We start from the raw sequence: 22,586 nt of genomic DNA, 5'->3' as shown, positions 1-22,586 counted from the left end.
TTTAACCGTGTAGACACACAGGCTGAACTTTTCATTGTTTGCTGGCTTGTCTTCTTTGTTCCCTGTCGTATCGCTGAGTCTGGGGCTCTGCCTCCACAGGACTGCCTTGGCCTTCACTGCAGGGTACACATGGAAAAGGGAACTTAATCTATGAATCCAGTGGGTGTGTTGGGCTGTGCATGCAGTAGGCTTCAAAAGTGATTGCAAAGCTTGCCCCAGTATTCGAACTTTCATAGATTCCCATGCTTTGTATCTTTCCCCCGTCGTTGGAATGGGAGCCTTGATAAATAAAAAATACCATAGCAGTAAGTACAAAAGAGAAAACTAGACCTAGGCCTCATCTCATTTTGTAGCCTATCCGCCTCTTTTTGTAAAAGAGACCAAGAGTTCTGTAACAACCAATCAGAACTGGCTCACCCCTTAGAACCCTCCTGCGAGAGCCTCAGAGCCTCAGGTTTTTCTACCGCACGTTGTGCTAGGGAGTCTCCACTGAGCTCTGCTCCGATTTTTTCTTCAACTTGGATTCTTTGACTTTTTCTTCAAATATACAATGTCTGACAAGGAGAAGAAGGCACTATTTAGAGCTTGTGCTACTTGTTCTAAAAAGAGGCTGTTTGTGGAGGACAAGCATGATGACTGTATCTACTGCTTGTACCCGGACCACAAGCCCACAGATTGTAAGATCTGTAGGACTTTCTCGACGAAGACCTTGAGAGACAGGGAGGGCCGCCTGTTCACTTGGCTGCAAAAGATGAAATCACGTAAAGAAGTTATTTCATCTGACGATGAGGACTCTTCATCAGCTGCGTCCTTCAGAAGATCCAGAAAGAGTGGTAGGTCATCCCCTTTTACTTCTACTGAGCCACCTGTCAAAACCTTACAAAAGACCTTTGATAGGTCTGAAAAGGTTAGTCCCATTAAATCTCCTCACCGAGGTGAAAAGGAGAGGCTGGGACAGGCTGCGGAGTCAGACACAGCAAAGAAGGTGAAAAAAGATGTTTCTGTTACTTCTGTAGTAGGGGATCTCTGTGTATAGTCATAATCTAGTGAATAGTCCCGCCCATGTGCGTGGACCCCGGCAATCAAAAATAATCTCTTAAGTTGTCAAAAATAATGCAGAAACTGCAAAGACACTTAAGAGAGAATTTAAAGACAAATAATGCAGCCTATATCCACAGGCTACACTGTCCAGTACTTCAACTAGAAATTCCACCAAAAAAACACCACACACAGCACAGCCTGCTAGTTTCTACCATAGAGAAACTTGCCTCCCCCAGTCAAAGACTCAGGAATGATAGAGAGGAAGGCAGGGACAGACAAGCCCCATAGGCTGCCATTATGTGGCTTAAATAGGATACTGTGCCTTTAAGAGAACTTTCCAGAACTTCTCCCAGTATCCCAGAATGCATAGCAGGTCCTTCTACTTTCAGTTCTTTTTTCCGGCTCCTGCTTACAGGACCCTGGCATTGAGCTCTCCCTTTTTCAAGGGTTTATTGGAGTTTTTTGACACTTTTGAATTCTAAAAGTGTTGCAGTTTTATTCTTGGTGTTCTCTTCTCCTTTTTGTGCAGTTTTAGGACCCTAAAATGCCTGGCCTGTTTGTTCAGTGCCCAGCATGTGGGAGGAAGAAGGCCAAGACTGACCCCCATGATGTCTGCATCGTGTGCCTCCCTGAGGATCATGTCCCTGAAGATTGTTCCATCTGCCAGAAGTTCACTCCTCGGACTCTGAGGGACAGGATGAAGATAAGGCTTTCTGGCCTTGAGGAGAGGTGTTTGCAGGCTGCAGGTGGGTCTGGGCAGGCTGCCTCTGCTTAGAACTCTGGGGGCTCCCCAGAGGCAGGAAGTCCAGCAAACGGTCCCGGTCTCCATCGACGTCGATTACATCGACGACGACGTCGAGAGGGATGACGGCGATGTGCTCCCCTTCTCCCCGGGGCTCCGGGTCGAGACGGCGGGACGGCTCGACGTCGAAGGTAGTGGAGAAGCCGCCGTCGAAGCCACCGTCGACGTCATCGTCTTCGTTGACGTCGAGGTCTTCTTACCGACGCCGGAGGCGTAGTGACAGGCATCGGCGCTCGCCGTCGAGACGGCATCGGCGCTCGCCGTCGAGGCGACACCGTCGATCGCCGTCGAGGCGACATCGTCGATCGGCGTCAAGGCACCGGTCGACGTCGAGGGGCTCCTCGACGACGGGAGCATCAAGGAGTCGTCTAAGACAGAACGCTCGACGTCGAGAAGGCGGCGTACGACGTCGCGGAAGAGGAGATCGACGTCGAGGAGTCGACGATCGACGCCGAGGAGACGGCGATCGACGCCGGAGTCGAGGAAACGGCGATCGACGCCGGAAAAGCACCGCTCTGCGTCCAGGATTCGGTCAGCCTCTCCGAAACGACGCAAGAGGGACTCTAGTCCCAGGAGTCACGCTGCTTCAAGTGGTGGATGCAAGAGGAAGCGGTCACCGGCCGATGGGGCTGGCCCCACGCACCCTTCACCTACAGGGTCACCGGGCTCGGTGTACTCTGAGGTGTACACTCCATCTCGGCCCAGGACTCCGGCTCCCCCCCCTGTGCCTAAGGAGGACCCTCCACCCAAGCCTCCACTGCCTTCAGGAGACCCTCCTCCACCTCCGGTCCCTCCGCATGGGCCCACCCCGCAGCCGAAGGTTCCTCCTCCGAGGTCCACTTCCCTGCCGTCCTTACCTGTTCCTCCTAAGGGGACTCCAAAACCGAAACCCCGGGAGGAACCGACGAAACCCCGTGAGGAACCGAGGAAGACCCCTCCACGAAGACCGAAGGAGCGGCCACGTGCAGGCGGGTCGCGCTCTTGCTCTGGGAGGAAGGAGAGATCGCGACGCAGATCATCCACGAGGTCAAGACACCGCCGTAGGAGGCGCGAGTCTCGCTCACAAACGAGGTCCTCTGGGACCAGGGACTATTCGCCCACCCTATCGGGGTCACCGGACACGAGAGTGTCCCCGATAGATGACCTGGTGGCGTTTCAGGACGTCCTTTTACGGGGCGCGGCGAAGTTGGGCATATCCCTGACGGTGCCCACTCCGAAAACATCAGTCATTTTCGAGACTTTACATCAGAAACATCTGTCTCGTCCTCTCCTGCCTCTGGTGCCGGGCCTGGAAGAACCGGCGATGGCCTTGTTTCTCACCCCTGCGGTGACGAAGGCGGCCCCTTGGAGATTACTGAAGAAATACCGGGCCCCCGATTCGGATCCGGCCTTTTTGAGAACGGAACCTCCTCCTGACTCGGTCATTGTGACGGCGGCCCGCAAGCAGCATGCCACCACTCCGTCCTCCACGGTTCTCCCGGATAAGGAGTCAAGGTGGATGGATTCGGCGGGGAGGAAAGTCTGTGGCACTTCCGCTACCTCCATGAAAGCGGCGAGTGCCACGGCACTGTTGGGCCGATACGACCGCGCCCTCTGGGACTCCCTCGAGCGCTTTGCGGAGCATTTACCTCGGGAGCAGCGGGAAGACTTCATGGAATTACTGAGTGAGGGGATGCTGGTGGCCAACCAGATCATCAGCGCGGCAGCGGACTCTTCCCTGTTAGCTGCTCACGGATTTTGCCACGGAGTCAACCAGCGGCGCCACGCATGGCTCCGGCTTACGTCCCTGAAGCCGGACGCTCAGCAGAGGGTAGCCAATCTACCGTTCTCCGGTGAGACACTCTTCGGGAAGCATGCGGACGACGAGATGGCCCGCATGAAGGCGGAGGCCGAGACGCTGACGGCTGTAAGCCTGGAGAAGCCTAAAGAGACCAAGAAGCAGTACCGCCCATTCCAACGGCGGTTCGGCGGACAAGGCCGAGGACGGGGACAGGCTTCGGGGCAATCGCAACAGCAACACCAGTTCCGTAAGCCGTTCCAGAAGCGCCAGAAGGGCAGGGGAGGCCAGCAGTCGGCTCCAGCGCCCAAGGGCCAGGCGGGGTCTAGGCCCTAGGAACCTACTTCCCCCGGATCCGTTACCCACTCCGGTAGGGGGAAGCATTCAATTTTTTCTGGCAGAGTGGAGAAAAATTACTCAGGACAAGTGGGTGCTGAATATTGTTTGCAATGGATACAGTCTTCGGTTCACCAGCCCTCCTCCAGCTATTCCCCCGTTCAGCTCGCAGTTTCAGCTGCGCGAGCTTCAGGCGGAAGCGGATATCCTGTTGAGGAAAAGGGCGATAGAGGACGTACCTTTGTCTCAGAGAGGAAGTGGTCTGTACTCCCGGTTCTTTCTGGTTCGCAAGAAGGACAAGAACGAGTTCAGGCCCATTCTGGATTTGCGACAGGCAAACAAGTGGATTCGCAGAGAAAAGTTTCGCATGCTGTTGTTGCATCAGATTTACCCTCAGTTGCAACAGGGAGACTGGCTATGCGCTATAGACCTACAGGATGCTTACTTCCATGTGCCCATTGCACACAAACACAGGAAGTTCCTGCGGTTCCAAGTCGGCACCAATCACTATCAATACACAGTACTCCCATTCGGACTGAAGTCTGCGCCGAGAACGTTCTCGACGTGCATGGCGGTGGTAGCAGCGCACCTGAGGAAACACAAGGTGTTCGTCTACCCGTACCTGGACGATTGGTTGATCAAGGCATCCTCCTTCTCGGAAGCGCGAGCACACTTCCAGAAGACGTGCGTTCTTTTGAACAAGCTGGGGCTGCACATCAACATGGCCAAGTCTGTCCCGACTCCGGTCCAATGCATACAGTACTTGGGAGCTTCCATCAATACGCTGTCAGCAAGCGTGTCTCCTTCGGAAGAGCGACGATTATCACTCCTTCGGAAGGCTCAGGCTCTTATGACGACTCCATCTACAACAGTGAGGACGGTGTCTTCTCTACTGGGATCGATGGCCTCTTGTATCTTTCTGACGCCACACGCACGGCTGCACATGAGACCGCTGCAGGAGTGCTTGGAGGACCAGTGGGATCAGAGGAAAGGATCTTGGGACAACAAGATTCGCCTGTCACTGCATGCTCTTCAGTCTCTGAAGTGGTGGTGTTCGGCGGAGAATCTCCTCAGAGGGGTTCCCTTTCACAAGGACATTCCTACGCAGACTGTCGTGACGGATGCGTCTCTTCTGGGATGGGGAGCGCACTCCGGGACTCTACAGATTCAAGGCACGTGGTCACCGATGGAGGCCACGTATCACATCAATTTCCTGGAACTCAGGGCTGTTCACTTGGCGCTGAAGGCCTTTCTTCCGTCCTTCCAGACCAACTCTCTGCTTGTACAGACGGACAATACCACCACGATGTATTACCTCAACAAGCAGGGGGGCTCGAGATCGCGCACTCTGTCGCAGGAGGCGCAGACGATCTGGCACTGGCTCCTGGCCAGAGGACTGACGATAACGGCCACCCATCTACCAGGTGTGCAGAATGTTCAGGCGGACGCACTGAGCAGACAGCTCCAGGAAAACCACGAATGGGTCATAAACGACGAAGTACTAGGAGAAGTCTTCGCAAGGTGGGGAACTCCAGACGTAGATTTGTTCGCCACCGCCGAAAACAGCAAGTGCAGAGACTTCGCCTCCAGATGCTTCCAACAAGGGACTCTGGGGAATGCGTTATGGATCAACTGGACGAACAGCTTTCTGTACGCCTTTTCTCCCATTCCCCTGATTCCGGCGGTGCTCATCAAGCTGGCCCGGTCCAGAGCTCGGATGATCCTCATCGCCCTGGAGTGGCCCAGGCAGTGGTGGTTCACGGACCTACTTCACCGGTCTCTCCTTCCTCACATTCGGTTGCCGTGCAGGCCGGACCTTCTCACGAAGTTCGGGGGACGGATGTTACACCCCAACCTCTCGTCTTTGAGTTTGGCGGCATGGCTCCTGAGATAGTGCAATATGGCCATCTGAATCTGCCCGATGATTGCATGGACATACTGAAGGAGTCTAAGAGACCTTCCACTCGGACTTCATATGCTTACAAGTGGAAGAGGTTTTGTATCTGGTGCCAGTCTAAGAACCATGATCCTACGACCTTCAAGGAAGATGTCATCCTTCCTTACCTTTTACATTTGGGGCAGTCTGGCCTTAATGTCCATTCCATTAAGGTACATCTTGCTGCATTGACTGCCTACAGGAAATGCCCTTCACAGACTTCCTTTTTCCAGATCCCTGTGATCAAAGATTTTCTGGAAGGTTTGAAGAAAGTATTCCCTCCTGTCAGGCTTCCCTCGCCTTCATGGGAATTGAATGTGGTGCTGTCCAGATTGATGAAGGAGCCTTTTGAACCTATTCATAAGGCTTCGTTGCAGCACCTGTCCTGGAAGGCGGCGTTCCTCGTGGCCATTACATCGTCCCGCAAGATGAGTGAAATTCAGGCGTTATGTTGTAATGAACCTTATACTGTATTTCATGCTGCTAAGGTTGTTATGCGTACTCACCCTAAATTTCTTCCCAAGGTTATTTCTGATTTTCATGTCAACCAGACTATAACTTTGCCTACGTTTTTTCAGAACCCTTCATCCCCAGCGGAGAGGTCTCTCCATTCCCTGGATGTGAGGAGGGTGTTGAAATTTTATCTGGATAAAACCAAAGATATTCGTAGGTCTGACCAGTTGTTTGTCAATTATGGATCAGTCAGGACGGGTCTTGCGACCTCTAAGCAGTCCATCCCTAGGTGGATTGTGTCCTGCATACAATTGTGTTATCAGAAAGCTAATAAGACCTTAGGAGGTAAGCCTAAGGCTCATTCCACCAGGGGCAAAGCTGCCACGACGGCTCTGCTCCGTAACGTGCCGATTGCTGAAATCTGCAAGGCAGCCACTTGGAAGTCGGTTCATACCTTTGCTAAGCATTACTGCCTGGACACTGACGCCAGGGCAGACGCTCAGGTTGGCCAGGCTTCACTGCGGAATTTTTTCGTACAGTAGTGGCGTTATGTATTTATTCTCCACCGCCGCTTTGGTGTGGGGATGGGCTTGCCATTCTATTCACTAGATTATGACTATACACAGAGATCCCCTACTACAGAAGGAGTAGTTTCTGTCCTGTAACTCCAGTTCTGTAGTAGGGGTATCTCTGTTATAGTCATAAGCGCCCACCCTCCTCCCCGGTGGAGATTTTTCATCATGTAAAGAATGCGACAGGTCTGGCATGCTTCGTCTTCAAAAAGAACTGAAAGTAGAGGGACCTGCTATGCATTCTGGGATACTGGGAGAAGTTCTGGAAAGTTCTCTTAAAGGCACAGTATCCTATTTAAGCCACATAATGGCAGCCTATGGGGCTTGTCTGTCCCAGCCTTCCTCTCTATCATTCCTGAGTCTTTGACTGGGGGAGGCAAGTTTCTCTATGGTAGAAACTAGCAGGCTGTGCTGTGTGTGGTGTTTTTTTGGTGGAATTTCTAGTTGAAGTACTGGACAGTGTAGCCTGTGGATATAGGCTGCATTATTTGTCTTTAAATTCTCTCTTAAGTGTCTTTGCAGTTTCTGCATTATTTTCGACAACTTAAGAGATTATTTTTGATTGCCGGGGTCCACGCACATGGGCGGGACTATTCACTAGATTATGACTATAACAGAGATACCCCTACTACAGAACTGGAGTTACAGGACAGAAACTACTCCTTCTCCGCCATCTCAGAAGTAGAAGGAAGGCAAGAAACCTTCTGCTGTCCGTCAGGAAGGAAAGCCTGACAAGAAACCACGTCCGTCGTCGACGAAATCAGCAGGTACGTCGATGACGGTTTCAAAGAAAGACCAGAGTTCTTGTATAGCTCCGTCGACGTTTAAAGTGCCTGTTTCCTGCTCGTCGACGATGGTGTCTACATTCCTCGACGTCGACGATCATGTCAGCGAAGGTAGTGTCGACGACGGCAGCTTTAATGGTGATGACGAGCTCGTCGACGATCAATCCACCGTCGACGACGAAAACTCGTCGACGAGATCCATTCCTCCTTCGACTGTCCCGTCGACTGTTCTATCGACGACGATTACGCCGACGAGTCCGGCGACGACGAATCCGTCGATGAGGTCGTCGACGATCCAAAAACTTTGCATTTCCATAAAATGGCAACAAATAACTCCTGAGATGACCTCTCCTAGACTAGTAACACCTTTGCCTCCCACTCTGTTGTTCGTAGAGGAGTCTGATGACGAGGGTGATGATGGTCCTTATGGAGATGCCTACAGCCCATCGGACTTACGAGTAAAGTGCCAGTATACAGATTCGGAGGAATATTACGATACAGGCCTCCACAGAACTTACACCAGGAGATGGTGGCAATGCCGTCTTCTTTAATTACGGATTTGCAGTTAATGTTACAGGATGATAGGAAGAGGTTTCCATCGCAACCTGCAATACAACAGGAGCATCCTCCTACTCCTCCTATTCCGACTGCTCCTGCGGTGGCAGTGACACCTGTGGTTTCACGAGTTACGGAACCAGAACCCAGAGAAAGTTACCAAGAGGTGGTGACAGTTCAAGATGACGATGTCTCCTCTGATGAGAATCTTCAGGAAGATCCTTCTTATGATCCAGATAGAGGTTATGATGATGATGACCTCAGGATCTGGATGCACCAGTGCCGGATACGGCTACCACCCCTGCAGCTGATATTGGAGGTTTCCATAACCTTATGGAAAGGGCGTCTAAGAGATTTGGCCTGCCGATTACTTCCGTTCAGACAGACTGATTCCTTTATGACTTTAAGGAACCTTACAGAACGTTTGTTCGGTCAATCCCAATTATAGAGCATGTATGGTCAGAAGGCATTAAGGTCATGTAAAATCCGGCAACAGTTATTCCTGTTCTTCCACTGCTGGAGAAGAAGTATAAAGCGCCAGAGGGCAGTTCAGCTTGCTTGATTGGACAACCAAAACCGGATTCCATAATTTCCCAAGCGGCACAAAGCAAGTCTAAAAACCCATCGACGCCGCTTACAACACCACCAGACAAAGAAGGGAGACGTCTGGACAATGTGGGCAGAAGATTCTCTACCATGGCCAGTCTACTAGTTCGAGCTTCTAATGCTCTTGCCATCTTGGGCAGGTATGATCGCCAAATGTGGTGCGATGTATCCCCGTTTGTGGATCAGCTTCCAGATGCAGCGAAAGATGAGGCCAGAAAGGTTCTGATGGAAGGAGAGCATTCCTCTTCGGAGGTGATAGATTGTGCTATGGATATAGCGACTACTGCTTTTCGTGCCCTGGCGGGTTCAGCTGTGTTAAGGCGCCAGGGCTGGCTGCAGGCAACCTGGTTTCGCCAGGAGGTCCAGAACAAAATTTTAGACTTGCCATACGATGGGGACATGCTTTTCGGAAAGCATGTCGATGAAGCCCTTCAAGGCATCAAAAAGGACACGGCGAAGTCCTTGGGGTCATTGAACTACCGCAAAGTTCCATTCAAAGGTGCGAGAGGGATAGGTTTTTCCTAATTCAGAGGTGGCAACCAACAGCGGTACTCATCATATTCGCAATCCTCCCAATCTTACAAACCCCAATACTCCAATCAACGCCAAGGCCAGTCGGCGTCTTTCTCTCCCCAATCACAGAGAGGACGTCAAAATCGTCAAGGACGGGATAACTCCAAACGTCAATAGCAGCCTCACGGCTCTTTCTGCTGTTCCTAACCCTCTGATGACATTAGTGGGGGGCAGGATTTCTCATTGTCTAAGCAGTTGGAAAGTTATTTCATCGGATAAGTGGGTCCTGAATATCGTTCAGAGTGGCCACACGTTGGAATTTCAACATCTTCCTCCAAACAGAGCTCCAGGTAGAACCTGTACCTCTCTAACAAAGGGGGAAAGGTTTTTATTCCAGGTTCGCAAAACAGAAAAATGGCGCTCCATATTAGATCTACAGGAGCTCAACACCTATCTCATCAAGCTATCCTTCAGGATGGTCACTCTCCAGGATATTCTTCGTCTGCTAAATCCAGGAGACTACATGGCGACTCTGGATTTAGAGGATGCTTATTTCCATGTGCCTATCCATCCAGCTCACAGGCAATACTTGCGCTTCACAGTAGGGAAGAGCCATTTTCAGTTCAAAGTACTTCCTTTTGGTCTCCGTTCTGCACCAAGGATATTTACAAAGGTGTTGGCTCCAGTGGCAGCATTCCTCAGGAAACAATCTCTGGACGTTTTTCCCTACCTGGACGACTGGCTGGTCAAGGCTCCATCTTTCCAGGGAACTTCCAAAGCCATTATGAACTGCATCCAACTGTTCAGCCACCTGGGCATTCGGCTCAACAAAGACAAATCGGTTCTTCAACCATCCAGGTCAGCAAAGTTTCTGGGATCCATTCTGGACACAAAACGCTGCAAGGCTTACCCAACAGAGGAACGTCAAAGCAAATTGATGCTATCGGCTCGCCTCTTGCTAAAAAGGAAATCCCTGTCAGTACGGCTCTACAAGTCCCTGCTCGGATCGATCTCATCCTCCATACCATTGATTCCACATTGCAGGTTTCGAGTGCGTCCACTGCAAGAGCAGCTTGACAAACAATGGTGCCAGGCGGAGGGCTCTTTCGACGAAAGGATTACTTTAACCCCAGCAATGAAAAAAGCATGCGGCTGGTGGTCGGTGAAAGACAACATCCCAAAAGGATTAACATTCACGCTTCCTCCGTCTCCCATGGTTCTCACCACGGACGCCTTGTTAGAAGGCTGGGGAGCGGTGCTCCAAGAACTGCACGTGAGCGGTCACTGGGATCAAGTTCAATGCAAGTGCCACATCAACCTGTTAGAACTCACAGCCACTCGATTAGCCTTGCAGGCTTTTTTGCCACAAATTCAGAATTGTTCAGTGCTGGTCCGGACGGACAACACAACGGCCATGCACTGTATCAACAAGCAGGGCGGGACGAGATCCCAGATCCTCTCCAGAGAAGCTCAGCTGATTTGGGATTGGGCGATTCTTCACAATATTGCTCTGACAGCGGAACACCTCGAAGGTTCGCTCAATATAACAGCGGATGCGCTGAGTCGTCAGAAATCGATCAGTCACGAATCGGAGTTAGACCAAACCATTCTGGAGCAGGTGTTCTCGGTCTGGGGGACCCCGACCATAGACCTGTTTGCAACCCCGTAGAACACCAATTGCCGATTCTATGCAAGCAGGGATCACCATCCGGGGTCCTTGGGGAACGCGCTTTCGATTGCCTGGTACGGCGCATTCTTTTATGCTTTTCCTCCGATACCCCTAATCCCGAGGTTAATCAGGAAAGCCAAGGTGGAGCCGTGCAGAATGATCTTGATTGCACCAGCGTGGCCCCGACAGTTCTGGTACACAGAACTCCTCCTGCTTTCTCAGGACCATCCAATTAGCCTGCAACCGGTTCCTTCTCTGTTGATGAGGTCTCAGGATCAAGTATTCCATCCGGACCCGAGCTCGCTTCACTTGACAGTGTCGCTCCTGAGTACAGGGAATTTCAGAATTTGAACCTCACCAAGGAGTGTAGGGATATCTTGTCTCAAGCTCGAGCTCCAAGTACGAACAGAACTTATAGGGCAAAATGGAAGAGGTTCTGCCTCTGGTGTCAGAAACATCTTCACCCTTACACTTTGGCTCTGCATCAGATTTTGCCATATATCCTATCGCTGGCTAAATCTGGATTGGCTCATTCTTCTGTTAAAGTTCATCTGGCAGCCATCTCGAGGTTCAGACGGGCGTCTTCAGGTCCTTCGCTTTGGTCCGCTAGGATTGTCAAGCAGTTCTTGAAAGGCCTGTTCAGGGTTTTTCCTCCAGTCCGTCCTCCTCCCCCAGTCTGGCAACTTAATTTGATCTTGGCTCAGCTAATGAGAGCACCATTTGAACCCATTCACAAAACGGACCTTAAATTCCTATCTTGGAAGCTAGCTCTTCTGTTGGCATTGACATCGGCCAGAGGGATTAGCGAGCTCCAGGCGCTGACAATCGTGGAGCCCTTCCTACAGTTCAAGCGGGATGTCCTGATCCTACGGACAAATCCAAGGTTCATCCCGAAGGTTCCGTCTGAGTTTAATCTGAATGAACCATTGATTTCGAAGTCTTTTTTTCCCGCGACCTGCTACTCCGGCAGAGAGGTCCTTACATTCTTTGGACGTTCAGAGGTGTCTAAAGTTCTATTTGGAGCGCACAAAACCTTTTAGGAAATCCTCAAAGCTGTTCGTCTCCTACAGTGCCCCGCGGAAGGGATTTCCGCTGTCCAAACACAGCATTTCTCGCTGGATCTCCAGTGCTATTCAGTTCTGCCATCAGGAAGCGGGCAAACCGCTCGAAAGAAGAGTCAATGTACATTCCACAAGATCAGTGGCATAGTCAGTGGCTCCATTTTCAGGAGTCCCTATCAAGGACATCTGCAGGGCAGCGACGTGGAGCAGTACGCATAGCTTCACGAAGCACTACTGCCTGGATTCTTCTACGAAGAATGATACAGCTGTTGGACAGGCAGTCTTGAGAAATCTTTTTCAATGAGAGGTGAGCTTTCCCTACAATCCCTCCTTCCTGTGTTACACATTTTGTATCACTTGTGATAGTCCTTGCTAATATAACAAGTATATATATATATATATGTGATTTTCCAATGTGAGTATCTATGTGGCAAGGTGTTGATATTCTGGTAACAAAATGTGCTTTTAGGGCTTACTGCTAGCTACTCTGATACAAAGCATGGGAATCTATGAAAGTTCCAATACTGGGGCAAGAAAACAAGTTACTTGCCTGTAACTTTGGTTCCCCAGTATTGGTAACTTTCATAGATTCCCATGCGCCACCCTCCTCCCCTGGGAAAGCTCGGCCTTTTTCCTGAGATAGTGGCTGTTGCACAACGGCTACGAAAATCTGAGGCTCTCTCAGGAGGGTTCTAAGGGGTGAGGCAGTTCTGATTGGTTGTTACAGAATTCTTGGTCTCTTTTACAAAAAGAGGCGGATAGGCTACAAAATGAGATGAGGCCTAGGCCTAGTTTTCTCTTTTGTACTTACTGCCATTGGTATTTTTTATTTACTGAGGCACCCATTCCGACGACGGGGGAATGATACAAAGCATGGGAATCTATGAAAGTTACCAATACTGGGGAACCAAAGTTACAGGTAAGTAACTTGTTTTCTTCACCAAAGTGTCCTCCACAGTTTCAAGATGGCCAGAGGTTCCAATAATCTGGAGGAAGAGTGTGGGATGAACTAGTGGACTTGCACTGAGCAACTTTATTATTTTTCAGAATTTTCATTTGAGAGTGCTTACATTTTTTTCTCTCTTCTGTTACCAGGACAGAAAGCTGACCAAGGCAGAGCAGCAGCGGTTCAAGGAGGAAGCAGAGATGTTAAAGGGGTTGCAGCATCCCAACATTGTGCGCTTCTATGACTCTTGGGAATCGACGCTGAAGGGGAAGAAGTGCATAGTCTTGGTGACTGAACTGATGACCTCTGGCACGCTTAAAACGTGAGTTTTTCAGGTTTGGTGCTCTTGAGGTAATCTTGCTGACCTTGCTGTGAAGATGTGGTGGCTAGGTCTCCATGCCCTCTTTACCCCTTTGCTTGCTACTCATTTATTTAGACAACCGGAAAGGTAGACGGAAGGGAAGTCTACTTTTGTTGCTTAGTAATAAGATTTGCTGTGAAGCTTATGTGGATCTAGGTGTCTCTGAGCCAGCCTCCTGGTCGTACCCTAGCCTGTAAATAGGTCAGTGTCCGTGTTCTAGACTACTGTATCTCTGTGGAGGTTAGGCATTACAATCTGGGCTACTGCTGTGCTGGACATTAGAGAGACCCAGGCAATGTTATTTTAGGGGGTTTTAGGATGGCAATTACTTGGCAGCAATGCTAGCAGTGGAAGTGTCCCATTGAACAAACATCTGATGCCCTGTGTTGATGTCTGTGCCCCCTTTTTTCTCATTTACAAATACCCTTCTTTTTCTACAGAGTACTGGAGGACCTGGCTCTGGTTGATCCAGTCTGATTGAATTGTGTGCAACTGCCCAAGAGCTGAGCCAGTCTACATCTGTCCCACTGTCTTTGCTCAGCTCCCATTTTTGCATGCTGCCCTTACTTAGTTTACCGGTCTGTTGAGCTCTCTTTGTCCCCTGTTTGTTCTATTGCGCCGGTCAACCTCCCTGTGGATTCGGTACCTTGCTTAGCAACTTGTTTATTTGCAGACCTTGGGCCACCTTCCCTTGTGTTCTGTACTTTTGTTTAGCAACCCCCCCTCCCTCCTCTGTTTGTGCTGATCCCTCGTTTAGCCTGGCTTTATGATGTGCACTCGCTCATCCCCTGCAGTCTGTGTGGTGCCCCTCATTTGATCCCTGTGTCTGCACTTGCCCCCCCCTGCCTGCAAGGCCCCCTTGCTCAGTCGCTTCATCTGGATGGTAGCATCTCTTATCCCATACTCTAACTTTGCCCCTTGATCTGTATGGTACACCTGCTCAACCCTCAAGGTACCTTTGCTCATCCCCTTGGTCATTATGGTACCCTCTATTAGTGCCCTGATTTATGGTGTACCCTCTTACCCCTCCTCTGTAGTACTATCCTAAATTTGGGCCGAATTTAGACTGTAGTCTGCTTCTATTTCAATACTTGCAGAGCTGCCTCTGAAAGTAGTGTTACTTCTTCACCATGGAGTTTGGATGTCTCCATTTTGTGCTGGCTTCCTTCTTCCCATACTGACAGGGTCCTCAGTAGGGATTCCGTAGAGTCTAACTAGCTTCAGAGGTTAGCTGTGTACACCAAACAAGTAAACACCCCTAAAGAACCTACAGTGGTGACAAGAGTCACAAAACGAAAGGAGCAAATCTGCGTGCGTTTTTGACCTTTGCATCATTAATGTGCTTGCTGTGCATTTCAAATTGTTCTGGTTAGAGACAGACCATAACATGCTCAGTGCGAGGGTAAATGTAAATGTGTTGTATTTGTATAGCGCGAACAGTAACCCGTAAGCATCCCGGCGCTTGTACTCCTACCACAAGGTCTGCCGCTCTAACCATTGAGCCACACTTGAGCCACAGTAACATGCTGTGCTGTTTTACCATCACCACAAGCAGATGTGTGTTGGAGGGTGGTGATCTGGGTGACACTTGTTAAAAGCAATCTCAATGTCCAGTGCTGAGATTAGGATCCTCTTCTGTGAAGTGGCTGTCTGGAGACATTGTAGTGTTGGTTATAAGGAGGGAGACCTCCTTCTGAAGCCAAGAGATGGATGGGGCATTGACAAATGATGCACTCCGCTACAGATAGGTTTGAATGCGGATTGTAGTCATTGTGCATGAATTGGTGCTAGACGGAGAGCCAGCTTGCCTCATATCTCTGGGAGAAGGCAGGGCTATTTGAACAAGGTGCATACAACATGGAAAGCGGATTCTTGTGCAGAAAAATACCAAGCACTGCCACAGTTTTGCGTCATCTTGGATGCCTCACCAACAGGTCCCTCCTCAACCATTTCAAATATCTGCTCAAATGATTTGTTATATTTTAAAAATGATATCCCAATTGTGCAAATACAGATGTGATAACGCGATTACAAATATCGGTCACAAACCTCTCTTTAAAATCAAAAAACTAAAGGAAATGAAGGCTCTTTGTAAAAACATGGACTGTGTAGCTAGAGCATTAAACTGACACTGTATCTTTAACGTTCCCCATTGCTCTAGTGTCCCATCATGCACCAGAGGTGTAAGATTAGGTCAGTTCATTTTTTCTCTAGGATGATATTCCACTCTTTTCGTACAGGAACTTTCATTTTCTCCTGTCAAAATGCATTCAATCTTCGTGAAGTGCCCTAACTGTGGCAAGAAAAAAATCCCAGTCAGACCCTCACAACCTCTGCATAGTATGCTTTGCGGAAGACCATACTCCAGAAGATTTCTACCACTGCAGGAAGATATCCAAGTGAACCCTTGAAAGGCGAGACGGTTACTCACCACCTACCTCTGTACACTCTTCCCGCGCTACAGCCTGCCCAAGAGGTAGATCTAAAAAGCACAAAATGCTTTTTGGAAAACGTTGTTCCCGTCCAATCTGGAGACCTTTGGCATCGAGGACAGGTACTGTGGCAACTTGCTCACCGTCAAGAAGAGGTTCTTCACCGATGTCAAGACGTGACTGCATGTTGAATAAGAGGCAAGGACCCCCTTTAACGTCGAGAACATCACTTTCAACGTCCAGACAGCCACTATTAATGTCCAGACCACCACCGTTGACTTTGACACAAAAATAACAGTCTGGTTCTGCATCACGTATACACAAGTCAAACTTGCTTCCCTTCCTAAAAAAGGCAAGTACCACAGTTCTCAGATTCTGAGTATTCTAGAAGATATTCACCCACAAGAGCAGTTATGCCAGTAGAAAGTTTATCTACTACTCCTTCCTGAAGGAGATCTGAATCTTTGAGGTTTTCACCACTCATACCTAAGCCAGCGACTACTCCGGTCCAACTTACACCTGTCAGCAACGCACTACGCGGTCAAAGGGACATAGTAAATCTGCTGCCACGTCCATGAAAACAGCGAGTGCAACTACTTTGCTGGGTCGTTACAACAGACCTCTGTGTGACTCACCTCAGAGATTTGCTGAAAAATGGTAAAAGAGGAAAAACAAGATTTTCAAGAAATCTTGCTAGAGGTCACGATGGTCTCAAACCAGATAATATGCCTAGCAGCGTATTCTTTCGACCTGTCAGCACATGCCTACTGTCATGGGATATGCCTGGTTGAGATTAACATGGTTAAAGCCTGAAGCACAGAAGATTGGTTGTGTGCAATAGGCTTGCAGGATGCCCATTTCCATATAATGTTAATAAAGAAAAACAGGAAGTTCCTAAGATTCCTGTTAGGGAAACCGCACTCCCGATTCATATTCTTCCCATCTGCCTCCAGTCAGCTCCTCGCACTTTTACGAAGTATATGGCTATAGTTGTGGCCCACCTATGAACGCAAAACTTTTCATATACCCATATTGGGACGATTAGTTGATAAACACACCCTCTCTAGCTATAGCGTTTTCAAATAGCAATGCCCATCTAACTAAAACTAGGTTTGAAAATCAGTTTTCAGAAATCAGTGTTCGTTCCAGTACAAAGGATTCACTATTTGGGAGTCATTTTAGATACCACAGTCACAAAAGTGTTTCTTTCCAAGGAGAGACTATCATCTATTCAACAGAAAAGTCAACTGCTGAAATTGACTACCCATTCAACAATGTGTCAAGTTTCTCCATTGCTGGGATCAGGGGCATCATGCATCTTTTTGACACCGAACGTGAGACTCCACATGAGACCGTTGCTGCAATGTCTTGACGATCAGTGGAGCCAGAAATCAGGCAGCTGGGAAAACCAGATAACATTAACCCAACAAGCGATCTAATTATTCATATGGAGGTCCAAAGCTCTCAATTTGCTGAAAAGAGTTCCTTTCCACAAGGACATGCCTGCTTAAACTATCATGACAGGTGCTTGTCTACTAGGATAGGGTATTCATATGGACCATCTTCCAACTTGGCCAAAGAAACAACAATCTTATCACATCAACCTTTTGGAGTTTAGATCTATCCATCCCTTAATGGGCACGCTGACGAGCAGCGGACGTGCTGCTGGTGCGCAAAATGCAAGCCCGTCTGCGCCCGGAACGGGCTCTGGGCCAGTCCCCCCGGGCTCTCAGAAGCATGAAATACTGGCCTACTGAAGGGATGACCTTCTTGCCATGACCCCTAAAGGTAAGAACACTGTATGTCTGTGCCTATCAGGGCAACTTCTAACAAACTGGTAGTAACATGTCATAACTGTTACCTAACTCTTCCCCATATTTTATTTCACCCTATCAAACTGCCCGAACTCAAGTAAGGATAACTCAAAAAAGACCTAAAGTCGATCCACTACTCTGCCTACTGCTAAACGCTAGATCACTGGTCAAACGTAGCACGGAGTGTGCATTATTTATTGAGGAGCATAACATAAAACTTGCATTCATTACTGAGTCATGGTCAGATAAGGCCTCAGGGCCGGACCTGGCTAAAGCTACACCTCCGGGCTTTCTGTGTTGTACTCAAGAAAGACCTTTCTCCCTTCTGTGTGGAGTACCACAGGGCTCCTCCCTTAGTCCCACACTTTTTAATGTCTATATGACACCTCTGGCAGCTTTGATCATATCCTTTGGATTCCAACTGACATCATACGCAGATGAAACGAAAATAGTGATGTCACTATGACCTGGGCAAGAAGCTGAGAAAGGGAAAAGGTTCCATGATTGCATGAAAGCGGTCAGGCTGTGGATGACCACAAACTGTTTGAAGTTAAATTCAAGCAGGTCCTAATTTTTGGCAATGACGCCGACTTCGGGACGAGAGACTGGTGCCCAGAAGAACTAGGGACTCTCCCTGACCAACTAGGAAAGCGAAAAGCCTGGGGGTCGTAGTCAACAATAAACCTACCTTTGGGGACCAGGTAAATGCAGTTGTCTCTGCTAGTGTCCCACTTCTTAGAATGAAAAGGAAAATAATTTCATTCTTACTGGCAGACAGCCATAGGATAGTGATAACCTCTCTAATACTGTCGCGTGTGGACTTCTGTAATAGTCTATACCTAAATATCCAAAGGAAACACCTGAACAGGCTTCAACTCGTGCAAAATGCGGCAGCCAGACTGCTGACCAGGACACCAAAGTTTTTCTCTGTAAAAAAAATAAATAAAACAGTTCTACTGTCTCCCAGTTAAACGGATTAAATTCAGATCCCTTTGCACTACCTTTAAGGCCCTTCAAGGAGTAGGCACGGACCACCTGAAACAGCCCTTTCAATGGTATGTCCCCAGAAGAGCCCTCCGCTCCTCCGAGTTAAAAAAGCCAAATGGGGTGGTAGAAGTTTCATTACATGTGCCACCAGGGTCTGGAATGAACTTCTGTTCCACCTTAGGAATGTCGCTGAGCTCCTGACATTTAGGAAATAACTGAAAACCTGGCTTTTTACTACATTGGTCATCACATACCTCGCCGATCGGAAGGTAGTAGTCAGCGCCAGGACACCCTCGGGTAACCGTTGACCTTAAGAAATTAAATTGACATAACATTTGGCTCTAAAACCATTTCTCCCTTCATTTAAAACAATTTCAATCATTTTGCAGACGGAAAATACAACTAACAATGTATTAACTGAACAAACAAGGGGGGAGATACGTTCGAGACGGGTGTCTCTTGAAGCTCAAACCATTTGGAAATGGCTTCTTGCACAGAATCTAAGGATTATGGCAATTCCCCTTGCCAGGAATGCACAACGAGCAAGCAGATGCACGAAGTTGTATAATACAAAAAAATCACAATTGTTTTTTAAATGACAAAATCTTGCCACAATTGGACCTTTTTTGACGACGCACATTTCATTTCATTTCATTGCACACAACAAAAGATACCCAAACTTTGCATCCAGATTTTACCAGCCAGGATCCATGGGGAATTCCCTTTTGATCTGCTCAGGTGCTTTCCTTCCATCTCAATGATTCCTACAGTGTTGATCAAACTGCAACATTCCAAGACCAGAATGATCTTAATAGCTCCAATGGCCACGGTATGTCAGTTCACAGATATTCTTCACCTATTAGGGAGACTACACAGAAAATTGCAGCGCACACCGGATCTTCTCTACAAATTTTCTGGTCAGGTCTTACACCCCAACCCGCCATTGTTCAACTTAGCAATTTGGCTTCTGAATTCCTGCAATATGGACAGTTAAATCTTCCACAAGAATGCAGGAACAATTTAAAGGCGGCAAAGTGATCATCCACTAGAACATCATATTCACTCAAGTAGAAGAGATTTTGCATATGGTGCATTCAAAATTACCATAGCCCAGATTCATGCCAAGAGGAGGTAGTTATCCTGTACGATCTGATAGAGACGCCTAGCTGCAGATTCCATACTTTAGAATCATCCCCCAGGCATCAGACTTGATCCGGAAGATTTTTCAAGCAGTACTCCTGTGCGCCTATAGCTGGTGTCGATTGACTCCGCATCCGTCGTCCACGACAGTGACATTGCATTACCTATGTAGACAACACCCAGGCACGCTGACGTCAGTTATTTTCTTTCCGCGCCAGCCAGCGCTGATTCTGAGAAGATCTACCCTCTGTCGTTTTTTGACAGGATTTTTTTCTACTGTTTTTTTTAGGCTTCCTCCTGGTGTGTAGGTTTTAAGCCCTGTGGAGCCTGTTACTGGGCGATGTCTGTGACTGATCTGGACCTTGTCTGTGGTTCCTGGAGTGCGACCATGGCACCAAGACGTGCTTCGATTACCAGGCAATGGCGCTGAAGTCTTTAAGTGATCAGTGCTGGAAGCTGCTAACGGCCTGGCAGGCAACTCCGTGGAAGTAGATGTCTCTGTCGAGAGGAAGGTCCTGGGAATGTTCACAGTGTCGTCTTCGTCCCATTCATGAACGTCTGGAAATTCAGGTAAGAGGCACAAGAAAAGTAAGAAGTTGAAGTCCTCGTCGTCTTCTCAGCCGATGCGATGAAGGGGAATCTGCATCCAGGGCCTGGTTCTTCGGAGCCTGTGCCTGGGTGGAATCTGTGCCTCCCCGAATATTGGGAGCCAAAGCGACTCCTGCACAACGTAGTTTTATGAGGCCCTGCGCTTTTTCGGCGGCCCGATCCCATTCAGGACCCTTTGGGTCCTGCGGGGCTAGGTGGGCCATCTGGTTCCACGCTGGCTAGTCTGGCGGGCCCCTGTGGATATGATAATGGATCTGGATTGGTGCTGGTGGTTTCCCAACGCTGACGCTTCTGGCGCCACCGGCACCAGCCCCATTATCATCCTCGAATCCGACATGGAGCCGGAACCGTGTCACCCGATGCTGCAGCTGACACAGGCCGAACCTTCAGATCCAAGATCTGACCCTGAGCCCTATTCCTATGGGCTAGACCTTGGGAGTCGTGAGAAGGGTCACTGGACCCTTCAGAATACCAGTCATATGAGCATCTAATGGACTGGTGTGAGGAACTGGGTAATGCCAGTAGACTGGATACCTTTCCAGATCGGGCATGCTTTCTCCCCCTACCATGGCTACGGAGAATGTAGTTTCTTATGCTATGGTGGTTTGGAGAGCGTCTAAGGTCCTTGATCTTCAGCTGCACTCTGTTGCTTTCAAGACTAATCTCTTGAGAGAGGTGCTGCAACCAGGAGTATCCTCTTCAGAACCCCTATGCCCATTCAATGAGGCCCCCATCGACGTCCTTCTGGGAACCTGGTCCAAACCCAGCAAATGGGCTTCTGTGAATAGATAGATTGCCTGTCGTCACCGCCCGCTCCTAAGGACCCAAACTTCCTCATCCTACACCCTACCCAGAGAGCATCTGGGGGCGCATTCCCTACCATACCATGGGACAGGGATTCCAAGAGGCTGGACTCCTTTGGGAACAAAATGTTTTCTTCTGCCAGCCTGGTGTTGTGGTTTGTGAACACATGCAAAACAGTTGATGGACAGAATGCAGAACAGTGTCATACATTCACCCCAGTACAGAGATCTGGGCCTAAATCCATCGTTTTTTTTTTTGCACTCCACACCACCCCAGTTCAGACATGGCCATATGCAAATCAGCCTTGACCCTGTGCCTCATTGGAACAGTCCAGTCCGAACTGCCAAGCCATGTCTTTCCTGGACCGGAATCAAGCATCCTAGGACCGGTTTCTTGCTATCAGCCGTCTTCAGCCAGGATAGCTTGACTCCAGTGGTGTGGAGAGCATGGAACTCAAGTCTGAGCATACCCAACCCACTCGGGTGACAAAATGCAAAACAACAGTTGATGGACAGAATGCAGAACAATGTCATACATTCACCCCAGTACAGAGATCTGGACCTAAATCCATCGTTTTTTGTGCACTCCATACCATCCCAGTTCAGACATGGCCATATGCAAATTAGCCTTGACCCTGTGCCTCATGGGAACAGTCCAGCCTGAACTGCCAAGCCCTGTCTTTCCTGGACCGGAATCAAGCATCCTAGGACCGGTCCTAGGATGCTTGATTCCGGCCTATCCTCCAGAGTGGCGAGTCCAGGATATTCAGGTTATAATACCGATGTTTCAGCATCTGTCCTAGATATCTAGCCAACATCCTGGATTTCGGTCGCAGTGACTCTGAGGTTGCTGGGCCTCATGGCATCCTGCTGGTCACACATGACAGATGGCATGTGCAGGCTCTGCAGTGGACCCTGAAGTTCCAGTGGGTACAGCATCAGGGGAATCTCTCCAACCTGGACCAGATCTCAGAGGGGACTGTTAAGGATTTGCAGTGGTGGCTAGCAAACCACGATTGAGTCAGAGGCAGATCAACCTACCTTCCCCAACCTGATCTCATCTGATCTCACAGTAGTGACAGATGCATCACTCCTGGGATGGGGCGGCCATTTGGGAGAGGTGGAGATCTGAAGACTTTGCTCTCTGGGGAAATCTAGACTCCACATCTACTTGTTGAAGCTCCGAATGATCCAATTGGCATTGAAATCCTTTCTACCCACCATTAAAGGAAGGCTGGTACAAGTGTTCACGGACAACACCACTGCTATGTGATACTGCAACAAGCAGGGCAGGTGGGGTCCTAGACTTTGTCAAAAGGCCCAGCGTCTCTGGCCATGACTGGAACAGCAGGGAATTTCCAGGGTGGATCAACACCTGCTAGGTTCCT

The 22,586-nt window shown here is 49.1% G+C and overlaps 1 protein-coding gene across 3 annotated transcripts in view; it reads left to right on the top strand.

The window, feature by feature from the left end:
* The window catches only part of WNK3 (WNK lysine deficient protein kinase 3), a 794,746-nt gene that overhangs the window by 212,690 nt on the left and 559,470 nt on the right, over positions 1 to 22,586 (top strand). For all 3 annotated transcript variants that reach the window (XM_086940176.1, XM_086940174.1, XM_086940175.1), the window contains exon 3: positions 13,202 to 13,374. In XM_086940176.1, coding sequence (XP_086796302.1) covers positions 13,202 to 13,374 — 173 coding nt within the window. The remainder of the gene's footprint in view (positions 1 to 13,201; positions 13,375 to 22,586) is intronic.

The sequence above is a fragment of the Lissotriton vulgaris genome, chromosome 10 (genome assembly GCF_964263255.1).
Source record: "Lissotriton vulgaris chromosome 10, aLisVul1.2, whole genome shotgun sequence".
In the NCBI taxonomy this organism is placed as follows: Eukaryota; Metazoa; Chordata; class Amphibia; order Caudata; family Salamandridae; genus Lissotriton; species Lissotriton vulgaris.
This window is presented reverse-complemented; position numbering and strand designations above follow the sequence as displayed.